The 16,431-nt window shown below is 36.1% G+C and overlaps 1 protein-coding gene across 1 annotated transcript in view; it reads left to right on the top strand.

The window, feature by feature from the left end:
• The window catches only part of Bmt2 (base methyltransferase of 25S rRNA 2 homolog), a 50,569-nt gene that overhangs the window by 22,602 nt on the left and 11,536 nt on the right, over positions 1-16,431 (top strand). The window contains exon 3 of the mRNA XM_028755932.1: positions 10,201-10,371. Coding sequence (XP_028611765.1) covers positions 10,201-10,371 — 171 coding nt within the window. The remainder of the gene's footprint in view (positions 1-10,200; positions 10,372-16,431) is intronic.

Here is a 16,431-nt window from a genome sequence, read left to right as displayed (position 1 = left end):
CACACACACACACACACACACACACACACACACACACACACACACACCCCCTGCCAAGCCTCCCATTCCCTGAGGCTTCAAGTCTCTCCAGGGTTGGGTGCTTCTTCTCTCACTAAGGCCAGGCCAGGCAGTCCTCTGTTGTGTTTGTGTTGGGACCTCAGACCAGCTTGTGTATGCTCAGTGTCAGAGATCTCAGGGGTCCAGGTTTAGTTGAGACTGTTGGTTTTCCTATGGGGTCCCCCTCCTCCTCAGCTTCTTCCAGTCTTTTCTTAATTCAATCACAGGAGTCACCAACTTCAGACCATTGGTTGAGTATAAGTATCTGCTTCCGTCTCAGTCAGCTGCTTGTTGGGCCTCTTGGAGGGCAGTCAAGGATTTCTATATAGTGGTTATATACATCTCTCGTTTTACTTATAGGTATTTTATCATTTTGTTGCTATTATAAATATAAACTTTCCTTATGTATTCTAACAGGCTAGTATATGTATTTGTATAAAATGTTTCTGGATACTTATTTTGGAGCTTTTTATATATCACCATTTAACATAATTTTATTACTCTTCTTGTTAATTTATGATTGTTTATCTTGGGTTGTCCTGATAGATATTCACAGTATTATCTGAATATATTAACTTTTATTTCTTCCTCTCTAGTTCGTTTGCTCTGGAGTCTACTTCTCTTAATTCCCTGAGCCATCTTGCCAGCTCTGTTCTCTGTTCCTTGAGTATGAATGCACAGCCTGAACAGCTGTGTCAGGCTTCTCTTGCGTTGACTTCACATCTATGATGAATGATAACACAGAATAAACCCTTCTTCCTTAAATTGCTTTTGTCAAGGGTATTTTATCACAGCAACAGGAAAAGAACAATGCTTACTTCTCTTAGGCTGCTGCTAGTTCAGCTTCAGTGTTTCTTAGTTCCTAATATGTATGATTTCATTAACTTATGCTGTCTTGCTTTCCTCACCCACGGTTCTTAGTTGTGGAGAGGCAACATCAGAAGTAACATGTTTCTCTCCTTGTCCCCAAGGATCCAGAGACTAAGCTTGGGCCACAGCACTTTTACCAGCTGAGTCATCTCGCTGACCCGTTACACACCTTTTTGGCCTTTAACTCTAATTCTGTTTAGAAGCTGAAAGGCATCCATAATTAATTGCATGTTTATTAAGTACATATCTTGTATGGAGGCACATAGGTAAGTTTTGCCTTTTCTAATCTAGAGTTCCAAATGTTTTCATATTCTAGCTACAAAACAGTTCCTGTGGTCTGACTAAATAGATTTATCAAAGCCACAGGCCGATCTCTGTACCAGTTCCTATCTTAGTTTCTCTTCTGGTTGCTTTGATAAAATACTCTGGCTAAAGCAACTTAAAGGGAAAAGGGTTTCTTCTGACTCAATTCTAGGCACAGTCCATCATAGTGTGGAAGTCAGAGCAGCAGGAACTGGAAGCAGCTGGGTGTGGTTCATCCACAGTCAAAAAGAAAAAAATGCTAATGAATGTTTCCTCTAGTGTTCTTCTACCTGGGGGAATAGTCCTGCTCACTAGTAAAACGCGTCTTCCTTCTTCAGTGGTCACCATGAAAATAATACCCCAAGGGGCCATTTTTCAAATGATTCTAAAATATCTTAGATTGATGATTGACATTATCCATTACCTTCCTTAAATCAGGAACAATATTGGTTATAAACAGATTATTTCTTTAATTTTTATTTACCATGTATTTTTTAAATATCAAGCAATCTATAGAGAAAAATAGTTTATTTTCATTACATGGTAGGAATAATAATAACAATACGTTTTAGAATCTAAAAGGAAAAATTGTTCATATCTCATCTACTTAAAATAACTGATAAACACATTAATTTTTTGATTTGTTTCTTAACAAATTATAAGCAGAAAATTTTTACTAGTCACTATTCATTTATTTACACACATACATCTTAGCTTCACTAGTTAATAGATATTTGAGTTGATCCTTTGGTACTTTCACTGTCCCATCACATACTCAGGCATGGTTTCCTCTTATGTTCATTACATTACTATATTAGGAAAACCATAAGTATCAAGAAACTCGTTGACCAGTGTGTACTAGGCATCAGTTTGAATACAGGATAGAAACTTGAAACAAACTTAATTATGTGGATTTAAAATGATTCACCTTTTCATCCCTGAACTTTGATGCTAAGTTGAAACAAATAGAAATGGTTGTCTTAACAGGAATAATCCAGAAAATCACTTATAATAATGCTCTTACAGTCATTAGGACTGCTGTTAGAAACTCTTTGAATTACCACATAATAGTTCAGACCTCTATTTTGAACTATTCAACTCTTTATATCTTTAAACTTACTCTTTTATAGTATGCGATATTTTTATGCATCTTGTCTGTTTCCATCTGAGGCTTTTGGTCCATTCTCCTTCTCAATAGCAACCCATTAAAAACTAAAACTCTCCTGGAAACTCTTAATTTCCCCTGCCTTCTGCCTTCAAGTTGCCCATAAGGACATTTCTTGATGCTACCATCTTGTAGTGTGTAGGAAGACCCTCTTCACTCTGGAAGGGTTGTGTTCTTTGCTCTGAAGGGAAGAATGTTTCATGAGACCAAAAAGAATGCAGGACTTGCTCTGTTTCAGCACAGTGTTAGCATTAGATCATGCCCCTTTTGTCTAACCACATTTTTATAGGGTTCAATCATGGGTATGCAAGGAAATCTTTATAACAACTCAAAGGACTGCATACAGAGAGTTTCTATGGTGTTTCTTCTTGTGGATTTCCTGAAGAAGCCAGGAAGCTTTTTGATACCTCCCACATACATCTTCCTGTTTATCTCTTTCTTAATTTGTATCCTTTGTAATACCTTCTATAAAATCAGTAAAATTAGTGTCTCCCTAAGTATTTGAGCCACTCAAGGGTGTTAATCAAACCAGAGGAGAGAATTCATACTTGTTCATTAGGTTACATCAGCAATGTAGCCTGGAGCACATGACTGGGATCTAAGGGGTCAAAGGAAATGTGTGTATGTGTGTACATATACCTAAACACACATATGTACCACATGCATCTATACTGAAAAACATTCTCCTGCATTAAACATAATTTATTAATTTACTATATTATGTAGTAATTTTATCATTTATAAAAAATGTTACATTGTTCTCAAACTTACCTCTGTTTGACATTTTTACTGTATTTTGTTTCAAATTTTAACTGAATATAATTACATCACTTACTTTAACTCACTCCAGCCTCCCCCATTCCCTTCCTCCAACCCCTTCCATGCCTTTCACTCTCAAGTTGATAGCTTATTTTCTTTATTATTAGTACAAAAATATATAAGTAACAATAATAATCAAATATATAGTTACATGTAAGTGTATATAAATCTATATGTATATGTGTATACATAAATACAACCTTTTATATAAACAAATATATAGTTACACATATATACATACATATGCATATAATCATAAAATATACTTAAATGTGTACAAAGGTCACGTGAGACCTTGTTGCCTCACATTCTTGAACCATTTTATTTTATGTATTTTCTTCATCAATTTATTCACTTTACATGAAGCCCTCTTCCCTGCTTTCCTCCCAGTCTCACCAACATGAAATGTCCTCCCATTACCTCCTTCTCTTCTCATCAAATAAGGGGAAGCCCACATGGGTACTAGCCAGCCATGGCAAATCACAGCAGGACTAAGCACATCCTCTCCCACCGAGGCCAGACTAGGCATCCCAGCTAAAGGAAAGAGATCCAAAGGCAGGCTACAGAGTCAGAGATAGCCCCCACTCCAATTGTTAGGGAACCCATATGAAGACCAAACTGCACATCTGCTAAAAATGTGTAAGGGGCCTAGGTTCAGCCCATTCATGCTTGTTGGCTGGTGATTCAGACTCTCTGAGCCCCCATGGGCCCAAGTTGGTTGACTGTAGGTCTTCTGGTATCCTTGACCTCTCCATCTCCCTCAGTCCTATCTCCAACTGTTCTACTAGACCTCTGAGCTCTATCAAATGTTTGGCTATGGTCTCTGCATCTGTCTCCATCAGCTGCCGGATGAAGATAGTTATGTTAAGCTCTTGTCTGCAAGCATAGCCGACTATCATTAATTGTGTCAGGAGTTGGCTCTCTCCCATGGGATGCATTAGTGATCTGTTCGCCATTCCCTTAGTCTCTGTTCCATCTTTATCACTGTACATCTTGTAGGTAAGACAAATATTGGGTCCAATGTGGGTGACTTGATGTCCCCCTTCCTCCACTGGAAGTCCCACCTGGGTACAAAAAGTGGTACACTTCAGTCTCTACATCCACAGCTGCTAGGAGTCTCAACTAGGACCACCCCTATAGATTCCTGGGAGCTTCCCTCACCCCAGGTCTCCAGCTTGATCCAGAGATGGCCCCACACCAATTTCCATTCTCTCTCCCAGCTCTCTCACCCCTACTTCTCATACCCGATTCCCACCCCATTCCCCTTATTACACCCTCTCCCATCCAGTTCCTTGTATCCATCCACCTCTAATGCCTGTTTTATTTCTTCTTCTGAGTGAGATTCAATCATCATTCCTTGGACCATCCTTGTTACATAGCTTCTGTGAATCTATAGATTATAGCATAATTATCTTGTACTTTATATCTAATATCCACTTATTAGATATGAGTACATACCATGCATGTCTGGATCTATTTTACCTCACTCTGGATGTTACTTTCTAATTCCATCTATTTGCCTATTTCATGATGTCTTTGTTTTTGATAGCTGAATAGTATTTTCTTTGTCTACCACATTTTCTTTGTTCCTTGTTCCGTTGAAGGATATCTGGGTTGTTTCTAGTTTCTGGGTATTATGAATAAAGTGGCTATGAACATAGTTGAGCAAGTGTCCTTGTGGTATAGTGGAATATATGCCTAGGAGTCTTATATCTGGGTCTCGAGGTAGAACTATTCCCAGGTTCCTGAGAAATTGTCAAGTGGATGTCCAAAGTGATTGTACACATTTTCACTCTTAATTTCATTGCAGGAGTGTTCACCTTAATCCACATCCTGGCCAGCATATGCTGTTCTTTGAGTTTTTGATCTTAGCCATTCTGATGGGTGTAAGGTAACATCTCAGACTCATTTTGATTTGTATTTCATTCATGTCTAAGGACATTAAACATTTCTTCTCAACAATTGTAGATTCTTCTGTTGAGTATTGTGTTTAGCTCTATACCCCATTTTTTACTAGGTTATTTTGTTTGTTAGTGTCTAATTTCTTAATTTCTTTATATTTTTGAGATATTAGTCCTCTGTCAGATGTGGGGTTGGTGAAGATTTGAAGTTCTTGTCATAGAGGTCTTTAACTTGCTTGGTTAGAGTTACCCCAAGACATTTATATTATTTGTGGTTATTTGGAAAGGGAGTTATTTCCCTCATTTCTTTGTTTGTACAAAGGAGAGCTACTGAAGTTTTTGAGCTAATTTTATATCCAGCCACTTTGCTGAAGGTGTTTATCAGCTATAAAAGTTCTCTGGAAGAATCTTGGGTGTCAATTATGTGTACTATCATATCTGTGAATAGCGAGGCATTGACTTCTTCCCTTCCAATACGTATCCTCTTGATCTCCTTTAGTTGTCTTAGTGCTCTAGCTAGAACTTCAAGTACTATGTTGAATAAATACAGAAAGATTGGGCAACCTTGGCTATCCCTGATTTTAGTAGAATTAACTTTAAGTTTCTCCATTTAATTTTATGCTAGTTGTTGGCTTTCTGTATATTGCCTTTTTTGCATTCAGGTATATATCTTATGTCCCTGACCTCTCCAAGACTTTTAACATGAAAGGATGTTGGATTTTGCCACAGGATTTTTCAGCATTTTTTTTCTTTCAGTTTGTTTATATGGTGGGTTACATTGATGGATTTTCATATATTGAACCATCCCTGCATCCCTGGGCTTAAGCCTATTATTGGTCATGATGGATGATGCTTTTGATGTATTCTTGAATTCGGTTTGCAATTATTTATTGACTATTTTTGCATCAATCTTTATAGGCAAATTCATCTTAAATTCTTTTTCTCAATTAAGTCTGATAGAATTCTGCACTGAAACTATCTGGCTCTGGGTTTTTTTGTTTGTTTGTTTGTTTGTTTTTGTGTTGTTTTGTTTTGGTTTTGGTTGGGAGACTATTAATGACTGCTTCAATCTCCTTAGAGGTCATAGGTCCATTTAAATTGTTTATTTGATCTTGGTTTATCACTTAACACAATGATATCTATCAAGAAAATCATCCATTTAGATTTTCAAATTGTGTGAAGTATGGTCTTATGAACTAAGACTTAATGATTCGTTGAATTTCCTCAATGTCTCTTATGTCTCCCTTTTATTTCTAATTTTGTTAATTTGGATACTGTTTCTTTGCCTTTTAGTTAGCAAAAGCTAAGGCTTTTTCTATCTTGTTGATTTTTCTCAAGAACCAGCTATTGGTTTTATTGATTCTTTGTATTGTTCTCTTTGTTTCCAATTGGTTGATTACAGCCCTGAGTTTATTTCCTGCCTTCTACTCCTCTTGGGTATGTTTACTTCTTTTTGTTCTAGAGCTTTCAGGTGTGCTGCTAAATTGCTAGTAAGAGATTTCTCTAATTTCTTTATGAAGGCCCTTAATGCTACAAACTTTCTTGTTAGCACTGCTTTCATTGTGTCTTATAAGTTTGGATATGTTGTGCCTTCATTGAATTCTAGGACGTCTTTAATTTCTTTATTCTTTAACTCAGTGCACATTCAGTAGAGAATTGTTCAGTTTTCATAAGATTGTTAGCTTCTTTGATTTCTGTTGTTGAATTCCAGCTTTAATCCATGGTTGTCTGATAATATACAAAGGATTTTTTCAATTGTGTTGTATCTGTTGATGTTTTCTTTGTTTATGGTCAGGTTTGGAGTAGATTCCATGAGGTGCTGAAAAGGTATATACTTTTATGTTTGGGTAAAATGTTTTGTAGATATCTGTTAGGTCCATTTGATTCATAACCTGTGTTTATTTCTCTGCTTAGTTGCTGTCTACATGGCCTGTCCATTGGTGAGAGTGTGGTGTTGAAGTCACCCACTATTAATTTGTGGGCTTCGATGTTCAATTTAAGGTCGAGTAATGTTTCTTTTACAAATGTGAGTGCTTTTGCATTTGGAGCATAGATGTTCAGAATTGAGATGTCATCTTGGAGTATTTTTCCTTTAAGCATGAAATGTCTTTCCCCTTCTCTTTTGATTATTTTTGGTTGGAAGTCTGTTCTATTAGATATTAGAATGGCTAATATAGAATGGCTCTAGCTTGCTTTTTTCATCTGTTGCTTGGAAAACCTTTCTCCACCCTTTCCTCTAAGGTAGTGTCTAACTTCATTGTTCAGGTGTGTTTCTTGTATGCAGCGGAATGATAGATCCTGTTTTTATATCTATTCTGTTAGCCTGTGTCTTTTTTATTAGGGAATTGAGTCCCTTGATGTTGAGAAATATTCATGGCCAGCAATTGTTAATTCCTGTTGGTTGTAGTTTGGTGTGTGTGTATGGGGTGGGGGCGGGGGTTGCGGTTCTTTTCTTTGGTTTGCTGGATTTAAGGTCATCTTCTTGTGCGCTGGCTGTGCTAGGATATCCAGAGATTGCTGTGGCAGGATAGCTGGACGCTGGTGGTGCCATATTGTCCTGCCTCTTGTTTATTGTGTTCTTATGCTGTTCTTTAGCCATCTGTTTTTTCCTGGTATTGGCTATATGTTCCCAAAGCTAATAAGACTCCTCTGGGGCCTGACAATCAATCTTGGGGAACAGCATACTGCTCAGCTCTTTTAGCTGTGTGCCAGGTGTGTACCCCTTGAGTCATTTTATATCCTAGACAAGTGGAAAAGCTATGATGCCTTTCACAAGATGATCAACTATTGATGACAGAGAAAACCAGGAAGATTGTGACTAGATAATGGAAAATTTTCTGAAACTTTTTTTATACTTTCTTACACGTCTTTCTTCTTACATACAGTTTTATGAAATGAACTATCATGGATATTGACTGACAAGCTGCAAAGTATTATTGTGTTAAAATAAGTGGATTGGTGGATTGAGCACACAACTACTCATGGGCATGTCCCTATACTAAATTTAAGAGTATTTTACTGAGGATGCTTGCATCTATGTTCATTGGGTATATTGGCCTGTCATTTGTTTGCTTTGGTTCCATTGCTTTTGTGTTTTTACCTGGTGTGGGCAGTCAGGTAACACAGGCTTTATAGAAAATTTTGGGAATGTTCCTACTGTTTCTACAAAATAGTAGAAGTATTAGTTCTTTAAAAGTTTGGAAGAATTCTCCTGTGAATATATCTGTGCCTAGGTTTTTCATAGTCAGTAGGCTTTCTATTTTCTTAGTCAAAAGGAGAATTTCAGTCTCCTGTTTTGTTCTGGGTCCATTTAGGCTTTAGATCTCTCCATAGTTTGATAGCTTGAAAATTTATCCATCTCTTTTAGACTTTGCAACTTAATGGAGTACAGATTTTTTTTTTGAAGTATTTCCTTGTAACATTCTGAACTTCTCTGGAGTCTATTGTAATGTTTCCTGTTCATTTCTGGTTCTGTTAATGTGGGTCATCTGTTTCTTTTGATTAGTTGGGCCAAGTGTCTGTCTTGTTTATCTTTTCAAAGAATTAGCTTTTAAATTCATTGATTCTTTGCATTGTTTATTTCTATTTCATTAATTTTTACTTTAATTTTTGTTATTCTTTATTGTCTACTGGGTTGAGTTTTGCTTTTTCTTGTTTTTCTAAATTTTGAGTTGTACCATTAAGTCATTTATTTTTGCTCTGCCCCATACGTTTTGTTGGTTTTCATTTTCATTTAGTTTCGGGATATTTTGATTTCCTTCTGGATTTTTTTTTTCTTGACCTACTCATCATTCAGTAGTGATTTGTTTAATTTCTGTGAGTGTACACTTCCTATGGTTTTATTCACTGTCCATTTTAAGTTTTATTGCATAATGGCCAGATGGGATGCGTGGAATTATTTCAGTTTTTCTGTATTGTTTTAGATTGCTTTGTGTCCCAATATGTGGTGCACTTTATAGAAGCTTTCATGTGTTTCTGAGTAGAATAAATATTCTTTAGTGTTTGAGTGGAATATTCTGTAGGTATATATCCAAGGCCTTTGATACAATGTCCTTTAATTCTGAGGTTTCTTTGTTTGTCTTCATCCAGATGTCCAATTTATTGGAGAAAGGGAGGTTTTGAAGTCACCTGTTATTACTGGGTTAATTTTGTGTTAATTTTGTGCCTTTAATTCTATTTGTATGCTTTTTATAAAACTGGATACTACAGAGTTTTTCTTGATTGGTCAGGGATCATAGGTTGCAAATCTAGGGCTAGGCTTGTAGCTGGTTGGGGGAAGAGATGGCAAAGGTAGAAGCAACTTTTAACTGTTTAACATTTTTGTAATATATTTGAAATTATAATGTAATTGTATTAGTAGTCTCTACAGGAACAGAACTGATAGGATGAACCAATCTCTATCTATCTATCTATCTATCTATCTATCTATCAATCTATCTATCTGTCTAACATCTACCTATATCTGTCTAATATCTATCATCTATCAGTAAACAAATAAGCAAGCAAACAAACAATAAATAAATAAATAGGATTTATTAGAGTCCCTTACAGGTTGTGTGCCACCTAGTTCAACAATGGCAGCCTACCAACAGAAAGTACAAGAATCCAGTAGTTGTTCAGTCCATGTGGCTGGATGTCTCAGCTAGACTTCAGTATATATTTCTGAAGAAGTAGGCTCAAGTAGCAATTAAGTAATGAGCCAAGGGAAGAAAGGGCAAGCAGGCAAAGAACAAGTGCTTCCGTCTTCCACATCCTTTATGTAGGCTGCCAGCAGAAGTTGTGGTCCAGACTTAAGGTGATTCCTACCTCAGAAGATCTGGATTTAGGGTGGGTCTTCTCACTTAAAATGATATAGTCAAGGAAAATCCCTCACAAGTATACCCAGCCACTTGGGCTTTAGTTAATTCCAGATGTAGTCAAGTTAACAACCAAGAATAGCTATTACTGTAATATTTAGCTTTTTAAAATAGGACCTTTTAATTTGAAAGTTTCACACTTTGAATAATGAAGAATAATACATTTTTAGGCTTTTTTTTTTCATTTTTCTTCATCACATCTAATGCTTTAAAATATTTTGATTTTTAGTGTATGCAGAGAGTATTTCCAAAATGGTGGGAAGAGAAAAGCACTAGAGAAAGATGAAAAACGAGCTGTCCTCGCCACTAAGACTACTCCAGCCCTAAACGTACATGAGTCTTCTAAACTTGAAGGTCCTTTAACAAACCTCAGCTTTACCAGCCCTGAGTTTATAACTGAGTAAGTACATTTCATCTGTTTCTGTCCACACTTCCCTCAGGGAGCTGTGTTAATGTGAGTACTGTAGTAGAACGGGATACTGTGTAAAATGGTGTGATGGGTAATAGTCGCAGGCGGTCTACTTTCTCCTCTGATACATGGAAGGTTGAGACAAATTTAATATTGTTAACTATAAAACTATCGTACATTTTAAGAATTTATATGAATTTTAAGAAATATATGAAAACTTAGTGTTTCTGTAGCATATGTTGTCCTTACTAAAAATTAAAAAAGAATGGTTTATTAAATGTTATAATTATTATGAATATTTACAGACTCAAAATCATGAAAGCCAATTAATCTGATTAAAGTAATTAGCCATTATAAATTATAAATAAGAAATAATATTAATACTAACCAATAATCATCATGTTATTGTTGAACCAAAAATATGCACACACACCTTTATGCATATAGATATAAGCCTTGCAAGTTCATGAGTTTTATAATCCAGTTAATCATTGGTATTAAAATTATCCATGTGTCATGATGTCAGAATAAATTTTCTGTTATATAATATTTTACTAATTGTTTGAAAGTTGTAGAAATACTCTTAATAAATGCTGAAAACAGCAAAATTAAACTCTTAATTTTGAGTAAGCTGAACTATTGATAGCAGCATAGCAGTATCTTTGGTTACTCTGACTTTGTACAGTGTTAAAAATGTTACCTAGTTATGAGTAAGTTCATCTAAATAAAACTAGCACATCATTGGTTAATTCACTAGGAAAGAATAAGTCATCTTTACTTTTAAGATTATTACAAAGCTTTTAATGACTTGTCAGACATCTTGTTCCTAAGGTGTCATGAAATATTGTAAATATTTAGAAGTTGGTAGTTAGTAATAGAGCACTTGCCTGTATCTTAAGGTCCTAGGTACTGTTGTGGGGTATTCATTAGAAAAGACTGCTCGGGCATGAGTTTAAGCCAATATAGTGTTTATTAGTCAGCTGAGAACTACACTGGGTGTTCAAGATCCTTTCTCAGCCTTTCTTCAGATGAGTTTTTAAACATAAAAAACATATTCTGGGTTTATATACTTCAGTTAACACAACAGTTAGCCAGAGTGGAACTTCAGAAGCCAAATGGCAAGGCTAGTATATTTAGAGACTTTCTCAGAATTATGATCTTTGATAGGTTAGCTATTTGTTTTAGTTTTGGCAGGTGGTGCTGTCTACATGCTGAGTCCTACATTCTGAATGTCACTTCTATCATGGAGTCAATTGTGCTAAGGTCTCAGGGCCTACTAAGGTCTAAGGTCTTATTACAGTTCAATCTCCAATACTGCCAAACACTGATAGATTAGAAGATATGCTCTGATACCTGGGCCAGGATGAATTCCATTTTCTGCTTGTCCATGTAAAAGTTGAATGAGGAGGACATTTGAAATGTTTGCAAAACAGCCTCACCCTTCACTTTTTGCCACTCCCTCTTCAGCCATGATCTTGTGGAGGGTATATCTAGTTCCTCTATGTCTATTTTATTTCTAAAGTTTCTGGTTTATCTTTTAGTCTAGTTGCTCAGCCTCACCAACACTAGAATAGCAACTTGAGCCTAGCCTATCTGCTGATTGTCACGATTTGTTCCAATTAAAGTTTACTGAGAATACTCGTTAAAGTGTTCTACCCTACACTCCAGACCAATCCAGCCTTTTCCTGTAGTGAAATTGCTGCAGTTTCACAGCCAGCTTTTGCCTGGAAGAATCTAAGGTTTTCTCTTGATGAAACAGGTAGAGGCAGAAAGGTGAAGGGATGCTCAGTGTTCTTTGCCTGCATTCATCTTGTTTTCATGACAGACATCCTTCAGCCTATCTGCCTCTCCTTTAAACCTCTTGGAATGGTTATTTTTCATGACTTTTTCTAACTTTACAGCTATTTTTTAAAGAAGAACAGATTTGTTAATATATTTAGTTATTTGTCTCATTGCTGTGATAAAATACATGACAAAGTAACTTAAGGAAAGATTTGTTTTCATTCCCAATTCAAGGTCACAATCTATCTTGATTAGTGAAGACATAGCAATAGGGGCTACTGGAAGCTGGTCTGGTAACCACATAAGGATGCAGAAAAGGATGAATTCTAGTGTGCTTAGCTAGCTTACTTGTTTTTATTCAGTCCAGCACACAACTTAGTAAGGTAATCCCCACAATTAAAATGGGCCTTCCCACCTCAATTAATCTAAGCAAGATAATTATCATCAAAGGCATTCCCAGAAGCCAACCTAATTTTGATAATCCCCTTTAGATTCTTACAGGAGCTTGTTCCAAGGAGATTCTAGACCCCCAAATGACAGTCAACATTAACCATCACAATCAGCCCTTGCCATAGTCAGATGTATTCTAATTTAGTTGTAAAAGTGAAAATGTACTTTTGTAGTATTTAGAGGAAAGTATCTAAATATGATTGTTAAAGGTCAGAATTTACATTATATAACTTTAAGGATTTAGAGTGACTTTGCCTAAGGTGATTCGGCCTTTCTATTTTTCATCTACAAACTGTACAAACTGGGACCCAAGCATTCAAGTATATGAGCCTATGGGACCATCATCCTTCAAACCACCACACCAGTGTTGTTTAACTTTTCTTATATCTTTATTATAGTACTTATATCATATGAAAAATTACTATTGCAGGGTTTCCCGACTACCAATAAAATGAAGATATTAAAATGTTCTATATAAGGATCATAAGTAATAATGAAATGGTCCCTCAACCCTGGTTACATTTTAAGTACATTTCTTTTCAAGCTTTCTGTGGGCATTAGTTAAGACTGTCTCATACAGAATTTGTAAACTTTCTGTGCCAATAAAACACTCACTTTTGCACAGTAGTCGTCATAAAAATTTCACCAATGTGTGTACCTCATTCTGAAGATCCTAATCTGTTAAGAGAGTAAGGAAAACACATGTTCCTGTATGATCATCTATTACTGAGTAGAGTCTATGAGAGAAGAGACAGGGTGTGATTGTCTACACAGCATCACTGTAAGTGGCTCTAGATTCTTGCACATAACTGCTGAATTGAGTTCAGTAAGTACTCACTAGTGTAAGCTTACCAGAATTTAGTGTTTTCATATTTTGGGATTTCTCTATATTGACAGTGGAATAAATTGACAACTCCTTGTATTGTGTGTGTACATATATGCATATATAAATATATATCATAAGAAACTATCAAGTAAAAAATAAAAGACATGATACAAAATTAGGGAAGTAAAATATGTTCTGTGAAGTTTTTATTTTATTTATTTTTATTTTTTTAATCTTTTATTTTTTTTACACTCGAGATTTTATTCCCCCCAACTGCCCCCTCATCTACCCTCTGACTGTTACACATTTCATACCCCATCCCCAACGCCCTGTCTCCACAAGGATGTCCCCACCACCCAACCAGACCTCTAAAGTGCCTGAGACGTCCAGTCTCTTGAGTGTTAAGTGAATCTTCTCTGACGGAACCCAGACAGTCCTCTGCTGTGTTGGGGGCCTTATCAGCTGGTGTATGCTGCCGGATTGGTGGTCAAATGTTTGAGTGAAATTGGGGGTCCAGGTTAATTGAGACTGCTGATCCTCGTACAGGGTCTTCCTGCTCCTCAGCTTCTTCCAGCTTTTCCCTAATTCAACCACTGATCGTACATGCCTTTAATTCCTGCACTTGGGTAGCAGGGCAGACAATTCTCTAGGTGTGAGGCCAGCCTATTCTACAGTGCAAGTTCCAGTGGTACACAGAGAAACCCTATTTAAAAAAAAACAAACAGAAAAAACAAACAAAACAAAACAAAAAAAAAAACGGGGCAGGGGGAGGGAGACAGAGACACAACAGAAACAGGATGAGAATAGTGTTTTGGCTTGTCAGCTTGTCAACAACTAAGGTATAACTTTGTGTGAGATCTTTATGTCTCCTTTTGGTTTTTGAAAATTACATGTTTACTTCATTTTCCCACTTAAGTACTAGGATCTTAAGTGCTGTCCAATGTATGTGAGCTCTTGAATGTTAAGACAACTATCCTACAGAAAAATTTGATGGAGGGATTTTCTCAGTTGGGATTCTTCCCTTAGGACTGTAGTTTGTGTTGACAGTTACCAGCACACCCTTCATAAACTGGTGGTGGCTGACAGAGATTTGCAACTGAACAAAATACAGATAAAAAATGACTGTGGAGTGCTGAACTCTAAATGAGACTTCTGTTAGATCACTCACTACCCACAAGGCTTTGGGAACACCATGGAAGATTATAAGAACTACAGGTCAAGGACTGTTTTGTTTTTGGATGTGACAGGATCATTGTATTCATGAATTCACAGCATCTGTGGCTGCCTATCTAAGATCTGTACAAGATCAAGCCAGTCAGCATTCCAGCATGGATGGGGAGAAGGACTCTAAGGCTCCACTCCTACCCGAGAGCTATTTATAGTAGATGGCTGCTTGTGGAAGGAGAGTTAGTTTTCTTGAGAGGTGTGACCTGGTTTAGGTTATCCATCCTCTATATCTGTGAACATACTGGCAACAATAACTGAACTCAGTGGGCTGTAAGCTAAAAATATATGGTATGAATGTATATAAAAATCAAAGAATAGATAAATTTAAAGACTAATACTGTCTACTTTTCAACGTACTTTTTAAAAATGGAAAGAAATAAAGTTCTAAAATTCTGATCTTTCTAGTAATGACTCAAAGCATTGATGTTCGAGAATAAATGTAATGATAATAACAATTTAAATACCATTTGGGTAACACCTTAGCTGGGAAATAGTCATGAGACCAGAACCATGATCCAAATATCTGTAATATGTTTTATTTAAAGGAAAATCACAACTACAAACTATTTTCTACTGAAATAAATACTGTTTGGAGGAACAAATCAAATAAATGTACCTTCTTAGAGTTTTAAATTGTTTAAACATCTTGTTAATCTCAGGTTATAAGATTTTTAATATAATTCTGTGAACTATGTCCCCATCACTGTTTAGACTTATTACCTAAAACAGATTATTATTATTTGGTAATTGAAATTTAATTTAACTTGATCTAATGTAAACATAAAACTAGTGACACTTTACACAAAATATAAAAAGGTAATTTAAGAAATGGATTCTTCAGTGTTTTCTTTTTAAATAAATGGCTATTTTCACCAGTAAGATGCAAACTAACTGGCTGTTCTTGGCTCTACCAAATAAGAGGTCATCGATTTTGAGATATTTGTAGAATGTTAAGGGTAACAGCTAAATTCCAGTGATTTGGAGTTCAACTAGGGGTGGGGTGGGGGTTTATAGTAGCCTAATGGCAATCTTATAAGTGTGATGGTAACTGGAAAACCTAAAAGAAACATCTCTAGAAAATACAGATTTGAGTTTTAAACAGCTGAATAAGCACATATTGTGTGCCTGTATGTGTACTGACTTCTCCTTTCATTATCCTGAACCATCTAAATACACATTTTAGTGTTAACATAATCACATTAACAAAATACTAAAGCAGAGAGTAGCTCTCAAGGCTCCTGTCCAGGTGTATATATAGGTTACAAAATTGGGTTGAAGAAAGAATAAAATAGCATTGCAGTTTTAATCATTGCCTGCTTATTTCCCCGTGAGGACCACTTTCATTTGTAAATTTTTATTTATTGAATTTGTTCTTTGATAATTTGTTCTTTCACACATGTGTATGATATATTTTGATACCTCTCTCTTCTCTCTCCTTCCTGTTCACCCTGAATCTTCATACTACTCTTTTTTCTACATTCAAGTCTCTCCTGTCTTTTTCTTTTCTTTATTGTCCCTTTGGATTGAACAGGGTCACCTGTATAGACTTGGGGTTGGAGCTATGTTTTAAAGCCTGATTGGTCTGGCCCTGTATGTACAGCTGAATTTTATCCATTCAAAACTACTCCATAGGTATCAGAAATAATGAATGGTACTTTGAGGTTCTACTTCAACATAGATTAAATTAACTGCCATAAAAACTATCATTACTACCACATAACCCAACTCTTCCCATTCTAGACATATATTCAAAGTACTCCATACCC

The sequence above is a fragment of the Grammomys surdaster genome, unplaced genomic scaffold, assembly GCF_004785775.1.
Source record: "Grammomys surdaster isolate TR1022 unplaced genomic scaffold, NIH_TR_1.0 126091, whole genome shotgun sequence".
Taxonomy (NCBI): domain Eukaryota; kingdom Metazoa; phylum Chordata; class Mammalia; order Rodentia; family Muridae; genus Grammomys; species Grammomys surdaster.
Note: the sequence above shows the minus strand (reverse complement) of the source record. Positions and strands in the feature narration are given on the sequence as shown.